General features: G+C 42.7%; 1 protein-coding gene across 1 annotated transcript; it reads right to left on the reverse strand.

Moving 5' to 3' along the window:
- Positions 1 to 15,922: 15,922 nt before the first annotated feature.
- On the reverse strand, positions 15,923 to 18,377 carry LOC116748107 (doublesex- and mab-3-related transcription factor C2-like). The gene is made up of 4 exons (XM_032620967.1): positions 18,163 to 18,377; positions 17,924 to 18,081; positions 17,124 to 17,260; positions 15,923 to 16,060 (listed from the first exon to the last, which is right to left on the reverse strand). Exons 1-4 carry the CDS (start codon positions 18,375 to 18,377, stop codon positions 15,923 to 15,925), a joined length of 648 nt encoding a protein of 215 aa, XP_032476858.1.
- Positions 18,378 to 18,691: the final 314 nt, after the last annotated feature.

Consider the following 18,691-nt stretch of genomic DNA (forward strand, 5'->3'; position numbering starts at 1 on the left):
GGCCCCACCTCTGTGTGTAGGTCGCCTGAGGGCGTCTGTTCTTTGCTCAGAAAGGACGGGGTTAAAGGAGCAGCTGATTCAGAGGCTCTGGCTCTCTCAGGCTGGGGGGAAGGAGGGGAACAGGGAAGCCTGTGGCGGCAGAGGCCGGCATGACATTGCGCCAGCCTGAGGCGCACTGTGCGTTCTCCGGGGGAAGTTTTCCCTGTAACATGGGACCCTGGCCATGGTGGTCTGCACAGACTCCCGGTAGGGGAGGTGTGGATAGTGACCTGTGCTTGCACACAGGCTTCTTGGTGGCTGCAGCAGCAGCTTTAGCGTCTCATGCCCATCTCTGGGGTCCGTGCTGATAGCCGCGGCTTGTACCCGTCTCTGGAGCTCCTTTAAGCAGCACTTTTAATCCCCTCTCCTCACGCACCAGGAAACAAAGAGGGAAGAAAATGTCTTTTGCCTCTTCGGCAGGTCCAGACTTTCCTGGACTCCCTCCCGGCTAGCCTTGGTGCACTAACCCCTTTAGGCTGTGTTCACGCCACTGGTCCTTTCCCTGTGATACGACTGAAGCCCGTGCCTCAGCTCCCAGCCCCCTCCTGCCCCGGCGGGTGGGCAGACAAGCCTCTCGGGCTGGTGAGTGCTGGTTGGCACCGATCCTCTGTGCGGGAACCTCTCCACTTTTCCCTCCGTGCTCTCCTCTGCAGTTCTGAAGCTCCCCCCTTCCGCCACCCACAGTCTCCACCCCGGAAGGGGCTTCCAAGTGTGTGGAAACCTTTCCTGCTTCACAGCTCCCTCCCACTAGTGCTGGTCCCGTCGCTATTCCTTTGTCTCTGTATTTTCTTCTTTCTTTTGCCCTACCCTGGTACGTAGGGAGTTTCTTGCCATTTGGGAGGTCTGAGGTCTACTGCCAGCGTTCAGTGGGTGTTCTAGAGGAGCAGTTCCACATGCAGATGTATTTCTGTTGTATCTGTGAGGAGGAAGGTGATCTCTGTGTCTTACTCTTCTACCAACTTCTTCCTCCCTTGCGAGAATACGTTTTAACCATATGAAAAACACATGTAATCTTTTTTCTAACATTTTAAACATTGTTTTAACATTTTTATTGGAGTATAATTGCTTTACAGTGGTGTGTAATTTTCTGCTTTACAACAAACTGAATCAGTTATACATATACATATATCCCCATATCTCTTCCCTCTTGCGTCAACCTCCCTCACAGCTTCCCTATCTCACCCTTCTAGCTGGTCACAAAGCACCGAGCTGATATCCATGTGCTAGGCAACTGGTTCCCACTACTTATCTACCTTACGTTTGATAGTGTATATATGTCCATGCCTCTCTCTCGCTTTGTCACAGCTTACCCTTCTCCCTCCTCATATCCTCAAGTCCATTCTCTAGTAGGTCTGTGTCTTTATTCCTGTCTTACCCCTAGGTTCTTCATGACATTCTTTCCCTTAAATTCCATATATATGTGTTAGCATATGGTATTTGTCTTTCTCTTTCTGACTTACTTCACTCTGTATGACAGACTCTAGTCCCATCCACTTCATTACAAATAGCTCAATTTCGTTTCTTTTTATGGCTGAGTAATATTCCATTGTATATATGTGCCACATCTTCTTTATCCACTCATCCGATGATGGAGACTTAGGTTGTTTTCATATCCTGGCTATTGTAAATAGAGCTGCAATGAACATTTTGGTACATGACTCTTTTTGAATTATGGTTTTCTCAGGGTATATGCACAGTAGTGGGATTGCTGGGTCATATGGTAGTTCTATTTGTAGTATTTTAAGGAACCTCCTTACTGTTATCCATAGTGACTGTACCAATTCATATTCCCACCAGCAGTGCAAGAGTGTTCCTTTATCTCCATACCCTCTCAAGCATTTATTGTTTCTAGATTTTTTGATGATGGCCATTCTGACCGGTGTGAGATGATATCTCATTGTAGTTTTGATTTGCATTTCTGTAATGATTAATGATGTTGAGCATTCCTTCATGTGTTTGTTGGCAGTCTGTATATCTTCTTTGGAGAAATGTCTATTTAGGGCTTCTGCCCATTTTTGGATTGGGTTGTTTGTTTTTTTTTGTTATTGAGCTGCATGAGCTGCTTATAAATTTTGGAGATTAATCCTTTGTCAGCTGTTTCATTTGCAAATATGTTCTCCCATTCTGAGGGTTGTCTCTTGGTGTTGTTTATGGTTTCCTTTGCTGTGCAAAAGCTTTTAAGTTTCATTAGGTCCCATTTGTTTATTTTTGTTTTTATTTCCATTTCTCTAGGAGGTGGGTCAGAAAGGGTCTTTCTGTGATTTATGTCATGGAGTGTTCTGCCTATGATTTCCTCTAAGAGTTTGATAGTTTCTGGCCTAACACTTAGGTCTTTAATCCATTTTGAGCTTTACTTGTGTATGGTGTTAGGGAGTGTTCTAATCTCATACTTTTACATGGACCTGTCCAGTTGTCCCAGCAACACTTTTTTTTTTTTTTTTTTCGGTACGCGGGCCTCTCACTGCTGTGGCCTCTCCCGTTGCGGAGCACAGGCTCCGGACGCACAGGCTCAGCGGCCATGGCTCACGGGCCCAGCTGCTCCGCGGCATGTGGGATCCTCCCGGACCGGGGCACGAACCCACATCCCCTGCATCGGCAGGCAGACTCCCAACCACTGCGCCACCAGGGAAGCCCCCAGCAACACTTATTGAAGAGGCTGTCCTTTCTCCACTGTACATTCCTGCCTCCTTTATCCAAGATAAGGTGACCATATGTGCGTGGGTTTATCTCTGGGCTTTCTATCCTGTTCCATTGATCTATCTTTCTGTTTTTGTACTAGTACCATACTGCCTTGATTACTGTAGCTTTGTAGTATAGTCTGAAGTCACGGTGCCTGATTCCTCCAGCTCCATTTTTTGTTCTCAAGATTGCTTTAGCTATTCGGGGTCTTTTGTGTTTCCATACAAACTGTGAAATTTTTTGTTCTGGTTCTGTGAAAAATGCCATTGGTAGTTTGATAGGGATTGCATTGAATCTTTAGATTGCTTTGGGTACTATAGTCATTTTCACAATGTTGATTCTTCCAATCCAAGAATATGGTATATCTCTCCACCTATTTGTATCATCTTTAATTTCTTTCATCAGTGTCTTATAATTTTCTGCATACAGGTCTTTCGTCTCCTTAGGCAGATTTATTCCTAGATATTTTATTCTTTTTGTTGCAATGGTAAATGGGAGTGTTTTCTTGATTTCACTTTCAGATTTTTCATCAGTAGTGTATAGGAATGCAAGAGATTTCTGTGCATTAATTTTGTATCCTGCTACTTTACCAAATTCATTGATTAGCTCTAGTAGTTTTCTGGTAGCATCTTTAGGATTCTCTATGTATAATTACATGTCATCTGCAAACACTGATAGCTTTACTTCTTCTTTGCTGATTTGGATTCCTTTTATTTCCTTTTCTTCTCTGATTGCTGTGGCTAAAACTTCCAAAACTATGTTGAATGAGAGTGGTGAGAGTGGGCAACCTTTTGTTGTTCCTGATCTTAGTGGAAATTCTTTCAGTTTCTCACCTTTGAGGATGATGTTGGCTGTGGGTTTGTTATATATGGCCTATATTATGTTGAGGAAAGTTCCCTCTATGCCTACTTTCTGGAGGGTTTTTATCATAAATGTGTGTTGAATTTTGTCGAAAGCTGTCTCTGCATCTATTGAGATGACCATATGGTTTTTCTTTTTCAGTTTGTTAATATGGTGTACCACATTGATTGATTTGTGTATATTGAAAAATCCTTGCATTCCTGGAATAAACCCCACTTGATCATGGTTTATGATCCTTTTGATGTGCTGTTGGATTCTGTTTGCTAGTATTTTGTTGAGGAGTTTTGCATCTATGGTCATCAGTGATATTGGCCTGTAGTTTTCTTTCTTTGTGACATCTTTGTCTGGTTTTGGTATCAAGGTGATGGAGACCTCGTAGAATGAGTTTGGGAGTGTTCCTCTCTCTGCTATATTTTGGAAGAGTTTGAGAAGGATAGGTGCTTGCTCGCCTCTAAATGTTTGATAGAATTCGCCTGTGAAGCCATCTGGTCCTGGGCTTTTGTTTGTTGGAAGATTTTTAATCACAGTTTCAATTTCAGTGCTTGTGATTGGTCTGCTCATATTTTCTATTTCTTCCTAGTTTAGTCTTGGCAGGTTGTACATTCTAAGTATTTGTCCATTTCTTCCAGTTTGTCCATTTTATTTGCATAGAGTTGCTTGTAGTAATCTCTCATTATCTTTTGTATTTCTGCAGTGTCAGTTGTTACTTCTCCTTTTTCATTTCTAATTCTATTGATTTGAGTCTTCTCCCTTTTTTTCTTGACGAGACTGGCTAAGGGTTTATCAATTTTGTTTATCTTCACAAAGAACCGGCTTTTAGTTTTATTGATCTTTGCTATCGTTTCCTTCTTTTCTTTTTCATTTATTTCGGATCTGATTTTTATGATTTCTTTTCCTTCTGCTAACTTTGGGGGTTTTTTGTTCTTCTTTCTCTAATTGCTTTAGGTGCAAGGTTAGGTTGTTTATTCGAGATGTTTCCTGCTTCTTAAGGTAGGATTGTATTGCTATGAACTTCCCACTTAGAACTGCTTTTGCTGCATCCCATAGATTTTGGGTCGTCGGGTCTCCATTTTCTTTTGTTTCTAGGTATTATTTGATTTCCTCTTTGATTTCTTCAGTGATCACTTCGTTATTAAGTAGTGTATTGTTTAGCCTCCATGTGTTTGTGTTTTTTACAGCTCTTTTCTTGTAATTGATATCTAGTCTCTTAGCGTTGTGGTCGGAAAAGATACTTGATACAATTTCAATTTTCTTAAATTTACCAAGGCTTGATTTGTGACCCAAGATATGAACTATCCTGGAGAATGTTCCATGAGCACTAGAGAAAAATGTGTATTCTGTTGTTTTTGGATGGAATGTCCTATAAATGTCAATTAAGTCCATCTTGTTTAATGTATCCTTTAAAGCTTGTGTTTCCTTATTTATTTTCATTTTGAATGATCTGTCCATTGGTGAAAGTGGGGGTGTTAAAGTCCCCTACTACTAATGTGTTACTGTCGATTTCCCCTTTTATGGCTGTTAGTATTTCCCTTATGGATTGAGGTGCTCCTATGTTGGCTGCATAAATATTTACAATTGTTATACCTTCTTCTTGGATCGATCCCTTGATCATTATGTAGTGTCCTTCTTTATCCCTTTTAATAGTCCTTATTTTAAAGTCTATTTTGTCTGATATGAGAATTGCTACTCCACCTTTCTTTTGGTTTCCATTTGCATGGAATATCTTTTTCCATCCCCTTACTTTCAGTCTGTATGTGTCTCTAGGTCTGAAGTGGGTCTCTTGTAGACAGCATATATATGGGTCTTGTGTTTGTATCCATTCAGCCAATCTGTGTCTTTTGGTGGGAGCATTTAGTCCATTTACATTTAAGATAATTATCAAAATGTATGTACCTATTCCCATTTTCTTAATTGTTTTGGGTTTGTTATTGTAGGTCTCTCCCTTCTCTTGTGTTTCTTCCCTAGAGAAGTTCCTTTAGCAGTTGTAGAGCTGGTCTGGTGGTGCTGAACTCTCTCAGCTTTTGCTTGTCTGTAAAGGTTTTAATTTCCCCATCAAATCTGAATGAGATCCTTGCTGGGTACTGCAATGTGGTTGCAGGTTTTTCTCCATCATCACTTCAAATATGTCCTGCCAGTCTCTTGTGCTTGCAGAGTTTCTGCTGAAAGATCAGCTCTTAACCTTATCCAGATTCCCTTGTGTGTTATTTGTTGTTTTTCCCTTGCTGCTTTTAATATGTTTTCTTTGTATTTAATTTTTGGCAGTTTGATTAATATGTGTCTTGGCGTATTTCTCCTTGGATTTATCCTGTATGGGACTGTCTGTGCTTCTTGGACTTGATTAACTATTTCCTTTCCCATATTAGTGAAGTTTTCAAGTATAATCTCTTCAAAGATTTTTTCAGTCCCTTTCTTTTTCTCTTCTTCTTCTGGAACCCCTATAATTCGAATGCTGGTGCGTTTAGTGTTGTCCAAGAGGGCTCTGAGGCTGTCCTCAGTTCTTTTCATTCTTTTGCTTTATTCTGCTCTGCAGTAGTTATTTCCACTCTTTTATCTGCCGGGTAACTTATCCGTTCTTCTGTCTCAGTTATTCTCCTATTGATCCCATCTAGAGTATTTTTCATTTCATTTATCATGTTGTTCATCATTGTTTGTTTCATCTTTCATTGTTCTAGGTCTTCGTTAAATGTTTATTGCATTTTTTCTATTCTATTTCCAAGATTTTGGATAATCTTTACTATCATTATTCTGAATTCTTTTTCAGGTAGACTGCCTATTTCCTCTTCATTTGTTAGGCCTGGTGGGTTTTTTTTTTTAATTTTGGGGTTAGGAGTTTATTAAATAATTAATTTATTTTTGCTGTTTTGGGTCTTCATTTCTGTGTGAGGGCTTTCTCTAGATGTGGCAAGCGGGGGCCACTCTTCATTGCGGTGTGCAGGCCTCTCACTATCACAGCCTCTCTTTTTGTGGAGCACAGGCTCCAGACGCACAGGCTCAGTACTTGTGGCTCACGGCCCCAGCTGCTCCGCGGCATGTGGGATCCTCCCAGACCAGGGCTCGAACCTGTGTCCCCTGCATTAGCAGACAAATTCTCAACCACTCTGTCACCAGGGAAGCCCTATGGGGGTTTTTATCTTGCTCCTTCATCTGCTGTGTGCTTTTCTATCTTCCTATTTTGCTTATCTTACTGTGTTTGGGGTCTCCTTTTTGCAGCATGCAGGTTCGTAGTTCCTGTTGTTTTGGTGTCTGTCCCCAGTAGCTAACGTTGTTACAGTGCGTTGTGTCATCAGAGGACTGAGAATCAAGTACAGGTAGATCTGATCAATTCCTATAGATTGTTACTTTGAGTATGAAATAAAGGGATGACTCTTGAAAGACCCTTCTGACTGGGTGTCTGTGGCTTGAAGCTTTGAACTTCTCACTCGACACTTTGTAAAAAAGTAAATTTATTAGCTAATTTAGGGCAAGGCAAAGAGAAGGGAGTCTCCACCCATCTTTGGCTACACATTTCCCTTCAAACACTTGTGCAACTCTTTGAGCGCATTTCCTCATATGTAAAAGGGTGATAATAATGCTTAGCTTACAGAGCTGTTGTGAGGTTATATGTGCTTAGTATACGGTGAACACAGAATAACGAAATGATAATGATTCTTCCTTGTATTTCCTGGGTCCTTCAAAAGTAGTCCCCAGGTCTAATTCATCTCCCCTCTTTGATTCTTCTTGTCCTGATTGGCTTCAGTTTCCCCCACTGTAAAATACATATTGGACTAGAATCAAACTGGCATTCCATTGGCCAAAGTTGGCCTGCTCGGATGTGTTGTTTGGCCCATGTAAAGGGCTTAAAGAGGAAACCAGAGCCAACATTTGAAAATTGAGATATTTTACATAGAAATCTAGAATTTCATCTTCTCTTGAAAAATCAGGAGATGGGGCAACAATGAGTCCACATTCCTGCATGGCAACAATTGGCTAGAGCCAAGTGACAGCTGCCCCCTTAGGTAGAGCATGCACTGTCAATTGGCCAGACCCCATCTGGCCTGCTCTACTCATTTATATAATCTGCCTGATTCTGCAGACATCTCAATTTGTGGCCCTCTGGACAACTGGCAGCAGTCTATGCCAGGAAAGGCATAGGCACTTACTTGCTGAATGAATAAATCTCCTACCCATTTTTTTTCTCTACCATTTTCTTATCTAGCCATGTTAAGAAATCCCAGTTATTGAGTAAAGAGCTTCTCCCTTTGAAAAGTGAATTGAACAAGTCTGTTAGAGTCAGGAGAGTCTAAGTTATACTGTGGTAACAAACAACTCCTATATCTCAGTGCCTTACAACAAGGGTTTATTATTTGCTCACACACACAAACCTAGACACAAAATGAAAACATCCTCAGATTTTCACATGCATGGATAAGTATATGAGCGTGCCAGTATGTTCACAATCATGAATCCAATAAAACCTCTGGCAGATGAACATATGGACTCACACAGAACCCTATTTAGAGACTGATCAGCTTAGATTGTAAAACCCTGTTTTCATAAGAGACATTAAAAGGCCCTGGGGTTAATCAAGTCCAGGAAGCACAGACAGTCCCATACAGGATAAATCCAAGGAGAAACACGCCAAGACACATATAAATCAAACTGTCAAAAATTAAATACAAAGAAAACATATTAAAAGCAGCAAGGGAAAAACAACAAATAACACACAGGGGGATCCCCATAAGGTTAACAGCAGATCTTTCAGCAGAAACTCTGCAAGCCAGAAGGGACTGGCAGGACATATTTAAAGTGATGAAGGAGAAAAACATACAACCAAGATTGCTTTACCGAGCAAGGATCTCTTTCAGACTTGATGGAAAAATTAAAATCTTTACAGACTAGCAAACGCTGAAAGAGTACAGCACCACCAAACCAAGTTTGCAACAAATGCTAAACGAACTTCTCTAGACAAGAAACACAAGAGAAGGAAAAGACTTACAATAGCAAACCCAAAACAGTTAAGAAAATGGGAATAGGAACATACATATCGATAATTACCTTAAATGTAAATGGATTGAATGCTCCCACCAAAAGACACAGACCGGCTGAATGGACAAAAAAACAAGACCCTTATATATGCTGTCTACAAGATACCCACTTCAGACCTAGGGACACATACAGACTGAAAGTAAGGGGATGGAAAAAGATATTCCATGCAAAAGGGAACCAAAAGAAAGCTGGAGTGGCAATTCTCATATCAGACAAAATAGACATTATAATAAAGACTATTAGAAGAGGCAAAGAAGGACCCTACATAATGATCAAGTGATCAATCCAAGAAGAAGATATAACAATTTTAATACTTATTCACCCCAAATAGGAGCACCTCAATACATAAGGCAAATACTAACAGCCATAAAAGTGGAAAATCGACAGTAACATATTCACAGTAGGGGAATTTAACACACCACTTTCAGCAATGGACAGGTAATCCAAAATGAAAATAAATAAGGAAGCACAAGCTTTAAATGATACATCGAACAAGATGGACTTAATTGATATTTATAGGACATTCCATCCAAAAACAACAGAACACACATTTTTCTCAAGTGCTCATGGAACACTCTCCAGGATAGATCATATCTTGGGTCACAAATCCAGCCTTGGTAAATTTAAGGAAATTTAAATTGCATCAAGTATCTTTTCTGATCACAATGTTATGAGACTAGATATCAATTACAGGAAAAGATCTGTAAGAAATACAAACACATGGAGGCTAAACAATACACTACTTAATAACGAAGTGATCACTGAAGAAATCAAAGAGGAAATCAAACAATACCTAGAAATAAATGGCAATGGAGCCACGATGACCCAAAACCTATGGGATGCAGCAAAAACAGTTTTAAGGGGGAAGTTTATAGCAATACGATCCTACCTTAAGAAACAGGAAACATCTCGAATAAACAACCTAACCTTGCACCTAAAGCAATTAGAGAAAGAAGAACAAAAACCCCCCAAAGTTAGCAGAAGGAAAGAAGTCATAAAGTTCAGATAGGAAATAAATGATAAAGAAATGAAGGAAACGATAGCAAAGATCAATAAAACTAAAAGCTGGTTCTTTGAGAAGATAAACAAAATTGATGAAGCATTAGCCAAACTCATCAAGAACAAAACAGAGAAGACTCAAATCAATAGAATTCGAAATGAAAAAGGAGAAGTAACAACTGACACTGCAGAAATAGAAAAGATAATGAGAGATTACTACAAGCAACTCCATGCCCATAAAATAGATAACCTGGAAGAAATGGACAAATTCTTCGAAATGCACAACCTGCCAAGACTAAATCAGGAAGAAATAGAAAATACGAACAGACCAATCATAAGCACTGAAATTGAAACTGTGATAAAAAATCTTCCAACAAACCAAAGCCCAGGACCAGATGGCTTCACAGGCGAATTCTGTCAAACATTTAGAGAAGACCTAACACCTATCCTTCTCAAACTCTTCCAACATATAGCAGAGGGAGGAACACTCCCAAACTGATTCTACGAGGCCACCATCGCCCTGATACCAAAACCAGACAAGGATGTCACAAAGAAAGAAAACTACAGGCCAATATCACTGATGAACATAGATGCAAAAATCCTCAACAAAATACTAGCAAACAGAATCCAACAGCACATTAAAAGGATCATACATCATGATCAAGTGGTGTTTATTCCAGGAATACAAGGATTCTTCAATATATGCAAATCAATCAACGTGATACACCATATTAAAAAATTGAAGGAGAAAAACCATATGGTCATCTCAATAGATGAAGAGAAAGCTTTCGACAAAATTCAACACCCATTTATGATAAAAACCCAGCAGAATGTAGGCATAGAGGGAACTTCCCTCAACATAAGAAAGGCCATATATGTCAAACGCATGGCCAACGTCGTCCTCAACGGTGGAAAACTGAAAGCATTTCCACTAAGATCAGGAACAAGACAAGGTTGCCCACTCTCACCACTCTTATTCAACATAGTTTTGGAAGTTTTAGCCACAGCAATCTGGAAAGAAAAGGAAATAAAAAGAAACCAAATCGGAAAAGAAGAAGTAAAGCTGTCACTCTTTGCAGATGACATGATACTATACATAGAGAATCCTACGATGCTACCAGGAAACTACTAGAGCTAATCAATGAATTTGGTACAGTTGCAGGGTACAAAATTAGTGTACAGAAATCTGTTTCATTCCTATACGCTAATGATGAAAATTCTGAAAGTGAAATAAAGAAAACACTCCTATTTACAATTGCAGCAAAAAGAATAAAATATCTAGGAGTAAACCTACCGAAGGAGACAAAAGACCTGTATGCAGAAAATTATAAGACACTGATAAAAGAAGTTAAAAATGATACAAATAGATGCAGAGATATACCATGTTCTTGGATTGGAAGAATCAACATTGTGAAAGTGACTCTACTACCCAAAGCAATCTATAGATTCAATGCAATCCCTATCAAACCACCACCAGCGTTTTTCACAGAACTAGAACAAAAAATTTCACAATTTGTATGGAAACACAAAAGGACAGACTCTTTAATAAGTTGTGCTGGGAAAATTGGACAGGTACATGTAAAAGTATGAGATTAGAACACTCCCTAATACCATACACAAAAATAAGCTCAAAATGGATTAAAGACCTAAATGTAAGGCCAGAAACTATCAAACTCTTAGAGGAAAACATAGGCAGAATACTCTATGACATAAATCACATCAAGATCCTTATTGACCCACCTACTAGAGAAATGGAAATAAAAACAAAAATAAACAAATGGGAACCAATGAAACTGCAAAGCTTTTGCACAGCAAAGGAAACCATAAACCAGACCAAAAGACAGCCCTCAGAATGGGAGAAAATATTTTCAAATGAAGTAACTGACAAAGGATTAATCTCCAAAATTTACAAGCAGCTCATGCAGCTCAATAACAAAAAACAAACAACCCAATCCAAAAATAGGCAGAGGACCTAAATAGGCATTTCTCCAAAGAAGATATACAGATTGCCAACAAACACATGAAAGAATGCTCAACAGCATTAATCATTAGAAAACTGCAAATCAAAACTACCACGAGGTATCATCTCACACCAGTCAGAGTGGACATCATCAAGAATCTAGAAAGAATAAACGCTGGAGAGGGTGTGGAGAAAAGGGAACACTCTTGCACTGCTGGTGGGACTGTGAATTGGTACAGCCACTATGGAGAACAGTATGGAGGTTCCTTAAAATACTACAAATAGAAATACCATATGACCCAGCCATCCCACTGCTGGACATATACCCTGAGAAAATCATAATTCAAAAAGAGTCATGTACCGAAATGTTTATTGCAGTTCTATGTACAATAGCCAGGAGATGAAAGCAACCTAAGTGTCCATCATTGGAAGAATGGATAAAGAAGATTTGTGGCACATGTATAAAATGGAATATTACTCAGCCATAAAAAGAAACGAAATTGGGTTATTTTTAATGAGGCGGATAGACCTAGAGTCTGTCATACAGAGTGAAGTAAGTCCGAAGAGAAAGACAAATACCGTATGCTAACACATACATATGGAATCTAAGGGAAAAAAATTGTCGTGAAGAACCTAGGGGTAAGACGGGAATAAAGATACAGACCTACTAGAGAATGGACTTGGGGATATGGGTAGGGGGAAGGGTAAGCTGTGACAAAGTGGGAGAGTGGCATGGACATATATACACTACCAAACGTAAAATAGATATCTAGTCGGAAGTGGCCGCATAGTACAGGGAGATCAGCTAGGTGCTTTGTGACCACCTGCAGGGGTGGGTTAGGGAGGGTGGGAGGGAGGGAGACGCAAGAGGGAAGAAATATGGGAACATATGTTTATGTATAACTGATTCAGTTTGTTATAAAGCAGGAAGTAACACACCATTGTAAAGCAATTATACTCCAATAGAGATTTTTTAAAAATCAATAACGAATACTCTCTCCTCACTTTAGTCTGTTCTTGGTCAGAAAGCAGTGGTAGCAGCCCTATCAAGCCCTGCAGTGTTAGTGTGACCTATTTTGGAAGAGGTGCCTCTCTGGGCAAGAGCCGAAAGCAGTGGAGTGCTGGAGGGTACTCTTACTGGAACATAAGAGGCGACTATCACATTGTCAATAATTTTGTGAGCCAGCTTTTAAACACAGCTGTTATTAAAACTAAATCGTATACAGCAACAATTACATTACATACATTATATTGAAAACGAACATAATACATGATCAAAAGTCATCGACTCCTAATTATTTTCCTACATTTTTCTATTAGCTATGCTCTTGAGATTGTGCTTATTTATTGTAACTGAATGATGGAAATGCATCTCTTCCCAACTCTGCATCAAAGGCCATCAAGTTGGTAGCTTGAAATCGGCAAATGCTACAACACAGTGCGATTCTTCCAACCCTCGTCCTCCTCCACAGAGCCTGTTGTTAAACATTTACCTGCATGGCACTGGTTGAGATTGATCCACTCTGCAGATACCCTGGTGTGGTGGATATCCTCAGATCCAACCAGTGTTGTTATATACCATACCAGAGTCAAGGGCTAACTCACAACTGTTATGTAAAGTGATATTTTAAACCTGCGACCAAAGGATAGTTCACGAAAGATGTTTAACGTCTACCATTTATAACAATGTCCTAAGACGCCCATACTATGCCATTAAGAGACTTTTAAAAGAGGTATAGCACAACACGTGTCGGGGTGTGGTGGGGGTGGGTGGGCAGGATCATGAACATCAGCAGAGGACTGAGAATCAAGTGCAGGTAGATCTGATCAATTCCTATAGATTGTTACTTTGAGTATGAAATAAAGGGATGATTCTTGAAAGACCCTTCTGACTGGGTGTCTGTGGCTTGAAGCTTTGAACTTCTCACTCGACACTTTGTAAAAAAGTAAATTTATTAGCTAATTTAGGGCAAGGCAAAGAGAAGGGAGTCTCCACTCGTCTTTGGCTAAACATTTCCCGTCAAACACTTGTGCAACTCTTTGAGTGCATTTCCTCATATGTAAAAGGGTGATAATAATGCTTAGCTTACAGAGCTGTTGTGAGGTTATATGTGCTTAGTATATGGTGAACACAGAATAACGAAATGATAATGATTCTTCCTTGTATTTCCTGGGTCCTTCAAAAGTAGTCCCCAGGTCTAATTCATCTCCCCTCTTTGATTCTTCTTGTCCTGATTGGCTTCAGTTTCCCCCCACTGTAAAATACATATTGGACTAGAATCAAACTGGCATTCCATTGGCCAAAGTTGGCCTGCTTGGATGTGTTGTTTGGCCCATGTAAAGGACTTAAAGGGAAACCAGAGCCAACATTTGAAAATTGAGATATATTGCATAGAAATCTAGAATTTCATCTTCTCTTGAAAAATCAGGAGATGGGGCAACAATGAGTCCACATTCCTGCATGGCAACAATTGGCTAGAGCCAAGTGACAGCTGCCCCCTTAGGTAGAGCATGCACTGTCAATTGGCCAGACCCCATCTGGCCTGCTCTACTCATTTATATAATCTGCCTGATTCTGCAGACATCTCAATTTGTGGCCCTCTGGACAACTGGCAGCAGTCTATGCCAGGAAAGGCATAGGCACTTACTTGCTGAATGAATAAATCTCCTACCCTTTTTTTTTCTCTACCATTTTCTTATCTAGCCATGTTAAGAAATCCCAGTTATTGAGTAAAGAGCTTCTCCCTTTGAAAAGTGAATTGAACAAGTCTGTTAGAGTCAGGAGAGTCTAAGTTATACTGTGGTAACAAACAACTCCTATATCTCAGTGCCTTACAACAAGGGTTTATTATTTGCTCACACACACAAACCTAGACACAAAATGAAAACATCCTCAGATTTTCACATGCATGGATAAGTATATGAGCGTGCCAGTATGTTCACAATCATGAATCCAATAAAACCTCTGGCAGATGAACATATGGACTCACACAGAACCCTATTTAGAGACTGATCAGCTTAGATTGTAAAACCCTGTTTTCATAAGAGACATTAAAAGGCCCTGGGGTCCAAGAAAGTAAAGGATGGAGGTACAAGAATATCCATCCTCAGTCAAGGAATTGCCCCGTATAAAAAAACGGGTCTGAAAGCTTATATAAGCGCCTAAGGGCTTAGAAAAAGACGTTAAGAATTTTGGACATTAAGCATTTTGCAAATGCATACATAGGCAGTATTTTAGTGAGTTCTCCCCCTCTGGGCTTCTAGCTCAAGGGGGAGATGCACCCCAGGTGTCCATTAGGCAGAGAAACGGAGCTGGCTGGCGCAGGTCCAAGAGAGGGGTTAGAAGGCTGAAGTCCTCTATCTACAGCAGGAGCTGTAGACACAAAGAAAGGGCTCAAGGTCAGGTCACATCCATTTTCCCTCCTGGCTCTCCCCTCTTTTTTGTTCCCAATCAAGGCTTTGTCACCTGGACTGTATTGCACAGAACTTTTCCTTGCTGGTTTGCCCACCTCAAGTCCTGCCTCCTCCAAACCCTCCATCACAGCCACCACATTTCTTTTTGTCAAGCCCAGTGTCTCTGAATATGCTCCTCCCTAGTTCAGACATTCCCTGGCTCCTCATCACCCACAGTGGCTGATCTAACCTCCTAAGCCTGGCATGCCAGACCTCCGTGACTGGTAGCCTCTCCACCCTCATCCCCTCTGTTCCAGCAGTTCTTTCAGGGTGGCTGCTTCACTCACACTCCATACCGAATGCACCATTTTGGTCTGGTCGTGCCCAGCCTTCCCTCTCAGCCTCCTCAGGTGTCTATCTCACCTCCAGTCCTTCCTCCCCAGGCTCATCAGTGAGATACAGCCGCAAAACACGACTTGTGAAGGCATCCATGCTCCACCTTGAGACTGGAAGCTCCCTGAAGGCAGGAACCAGATCTCCTTCTGGACTAGGCTCTTACCACCTATGTATGTCCTTCCCAGGTCACAGCAGACTTCAGGGGTCTGGATAGAAAGTCCTGGGCTGGGAGTCAGGAGACCTGGTTCTTCCACTTGATATGCTGCATGCCCTAGGGTAAGTCCCTGCTACTCTTAGGGACTTGGTTTCCTTATTTCTTGACATCAGGGCACTGGACATTTGGTGTTGAGCACTATGCTCGATAAACCGATGATTCACTGAACAACCATGTACTGCCACTTCAAGAGTCAGACTGAGGAGCTTGGCTGCCTGGGCCCAAAGAGGTTCAACCCCCAACCCACCTCCAACTCTGACTTCCCAGTCAGGCCCTGCTTAACACAACCGCCTCCCATTTCCCAACTATCCCCAACCCCATGTTCTCCTTTCAAAGACCAGGCTACCTGGTGCAACTCAGGGCTGGAGCACAGAGATGGAGCCAGAAGGGGCCTGGGAAGATTCTCTGAGAGCCAGCAGAGCCTCGGCCGCTTCCAGTTTTCGCTGCCACTCTGAGGAGGCAGAAACCGAGACCTGGTCGGAAGCTTTGGGAGCCTGCAAAGCAAAGGCTGTGAGAGAATGGGAGCTGGGAACCCACACCTCCCCCGTGCCCCTTCAGTCCCCAGCCACCCTGAGGCCTTCTGCTCTTCTCCTTCACTAAGCTTGGCCCCTGCCAGGGTTCTGGACTCCACAATTTCCCCAGAATCCGTGGCTGCAGTAGAAGGGGGTTAAGGGTGGCACAGGGCTGGAGGATCAGAGTTGAGCATCTAGGAACAAGGAGAGGAGAAGCCAGGGGATTTACCCCTCTGGCAGGCACATACTACCAGTAGAGAGAGAGGAGCAAGGATTTTACAATATCTGCATGCGGGAGTCTGAATGCCAGCTGGCCATTAGTCGTTGTGGCTTGGACTGTCTTCTTTTCTGTATCTTTTTTTTCCTATATCTTTCCTGAGACACTAATTCCTCCCAGCTTTTTCAAAACTCCCAAGGCAACAGTAAAGATTATGGGAAGTCAGAGGTGTCTGTGTTTTAATCTTCAAGGCACCTGGAGTGACGTGATTACTGTCCCTGTCCAAGGACTGGTTCTTGCCTCCATATTCCCCAATCAAGTTTCCCAAGGCACTTGAAGGGCCAGCTTGGCTCATCTCCAGGAACTTTTCTCTGATGGTTATTAGACTCTCGCCTGGGTGAGATGGTGGGCCTCACCATCATGGCCCCCCTTCTCAGCAGGAGCTTCTATCCCATCGATTTGTTTCATGTGGAATAACAGCCTCCAGTTGTCAAAGGCCTGCTATGTGGCAGGCCTTGTGCTAGTCCTCTTGTCAATGTTATAGGTGTAGAATATTGTCCCCTCTCAGTACACTGATAGGAAAATAGAGGCTCAGAGATGTAAAGTTACTTGTCCAAAGTCTCACAAATTGGAAATGGCAAATCTGGGAGAGCTCTGTCGTTGCCCCATAGTCTGAGATGCCACCTTCTCCTCCTCCTCCTCCTCCTCCTCCACTTGCACCGCACTGCCTTCACTTCCTCTTTCTTGCTGCCATGGCCTTAACCAGAAGGTTGGGCACTCAATAACAAAATATACAACTAGCTCCATGGTCCTTCTCACTCTACTCACCTGCTGGGCAGGGCAGGGAGTCTGTGTGTCTTCCTGGAAAGAGAAATTGTTAGTTGCTTCTTCAAGGGTGCTGGAGTCCAGGACAGAGACAAAGATTCCGAGGCCAGACCCATCAGCAGAGCTCCTTGGGAGCTTGCCTGCAGGAGCAGAGAGCACAGGTTGGAGTCAGGGACCAAGCCGGCCATGGAAAGGAGATGTGGGCATGTTTTAGGACAACGATAGGAGCCCAGGATGGCAGAGTTGGGAAGACCTTGAAGACCAGTTAGTCCTACTCTTCATTTTGGGACTGGGGACTATGAGACCCAGAGAGAAGTATTTCCCCCCCCCCCCAGGGTCATATGGCAAGTTGCAGTAGGGTTAGAGATGGTACCCAGGTCTTCAGGACACAGGAAGGGGTCTGGGCAGTGGCTGAGGTGGAAGCTTCCCACACTGGCCCCAGACTCCTCCCCAGGGGTTGCACAGAGGTGGGCCTCAAGCTGATGTTCTCCTTCCCAACTGTGAGAGACTGGGGACAGCTTAGGTGAGCCTTTCCCCCTGACCGTCTCCCCCTGACTCTACCTCCCACCCAATCTGAGGCCTCATCCCACTGTGGACCTTGTTGACCACACCCCCCCCCAGATGTCTCCAGCCCACCAACACTTGGTAGATAATATTGATGAGGTTTTATAGTTGGGGAAGCTAAGGCCCAAGGAGTAACTTGCCCAAAGCCACATCGAAATTGGGTGGTAGGACTGGTGACAGAACTACTCATGCTCCCTACACCCAAAACTCAGACACCCTCCCTGGCCAGAGATACTCACTGGGGACTCCTGCTTGAATGGCCAACTTGTTGACATGGCTGTGAGCTTTGGGAGAGGTGGTCCCACTCCTTATCAGTCCTTCAGTCAGGTGCCTCTTTCGGAGTGGCCCCTGCTCCGACTTCAAGGTACTCTCAGCAGGCAAGATGCTGCAGTGTTCCCTAAAGTGGGGGATTGCAGGTCTAAAGTCAGTCACCTTTAGAGGAGCCCACTGCCCTCCCCTTGTCAGACACCATACTCACGAGAAGAGGGCACACTTGTGACACTCGCAGCCCTCGAAGAGGCAGTAGTGCTCCTGGTCCTTGACTTGGTCAGTGATGCCGTGTTTGTGGCGGCGGGCTCTGCGACGTTTAGCTCTTCTGGGGCCAGGTTCAATCCCCCATGGGGCTCCGGTCTCAAGTCTAGTGGTGGAGTCAGGGGGGCCGCTGGGCACAGCAGGCATTTCATCAGGATCCATGGTTCTAGAGCAAGGAGTGGAGGTCAGGGTGGCCACATGATCCCCTACCCACAACGTACTTCCTCTGCCCTTGGAAAACCCCATCTGCGGCGGCTGGATTCTCCTCCACCCAGCTCACCGCTGAAATGAGATTGTACCCTCCCTTCTTACTTCGTGTAGCCTCCTTCCCAGGGAGCTCCACTCATGCATAGGCAGGTTCCAAGAAACTCTGGGCATGGGTCCTGTATATTTTCAATCCAATTACTAGTCTCTCTGCCTACCTTCACTCCACATAGACACCCTTCACAGGCATGCACATGCACTCTCACGCCCCC

This window comes from Phocoena sinus, chromosome X (assembly GCF_008692025.1).
Source record: "Phocoena sinus isolate mPhoSin1 chromosome X, mPhoSin1.pri, whole genome shotgun sequence".
NCBI lineage: Eukaryota > Metazoa > Chordata > Mammalia > Artiodactyla > Phocoenidae > Phocoena > Phocoena sinus.

Bases quoted from the DNA above. Each gene is read 5' to 3' on its own strand.
- LOC116748107 (XM_032620967.1), bottom strand. From the start codon at position 18,377: ATGGATCCTGATGAAATGCCTGCTGTGCCCAGCGGCCCCCCTGACTCC. The intron at 17,261-17,923 runs GTGAGTATCTCT...CTGCTCCTGCAG, and splicing joins CATTCAAGCAGGAGTCCCCA to GCAAGCTCCCAAGGAGCTCT. The intron at 16,061-17,123 runs GTGAGTAGAGTG...TTTGCTTTGCAG, and splicing joins CTCCCTGCCCTGCCCAGCAG to GCTCCCAAAGCTTCCGACCA.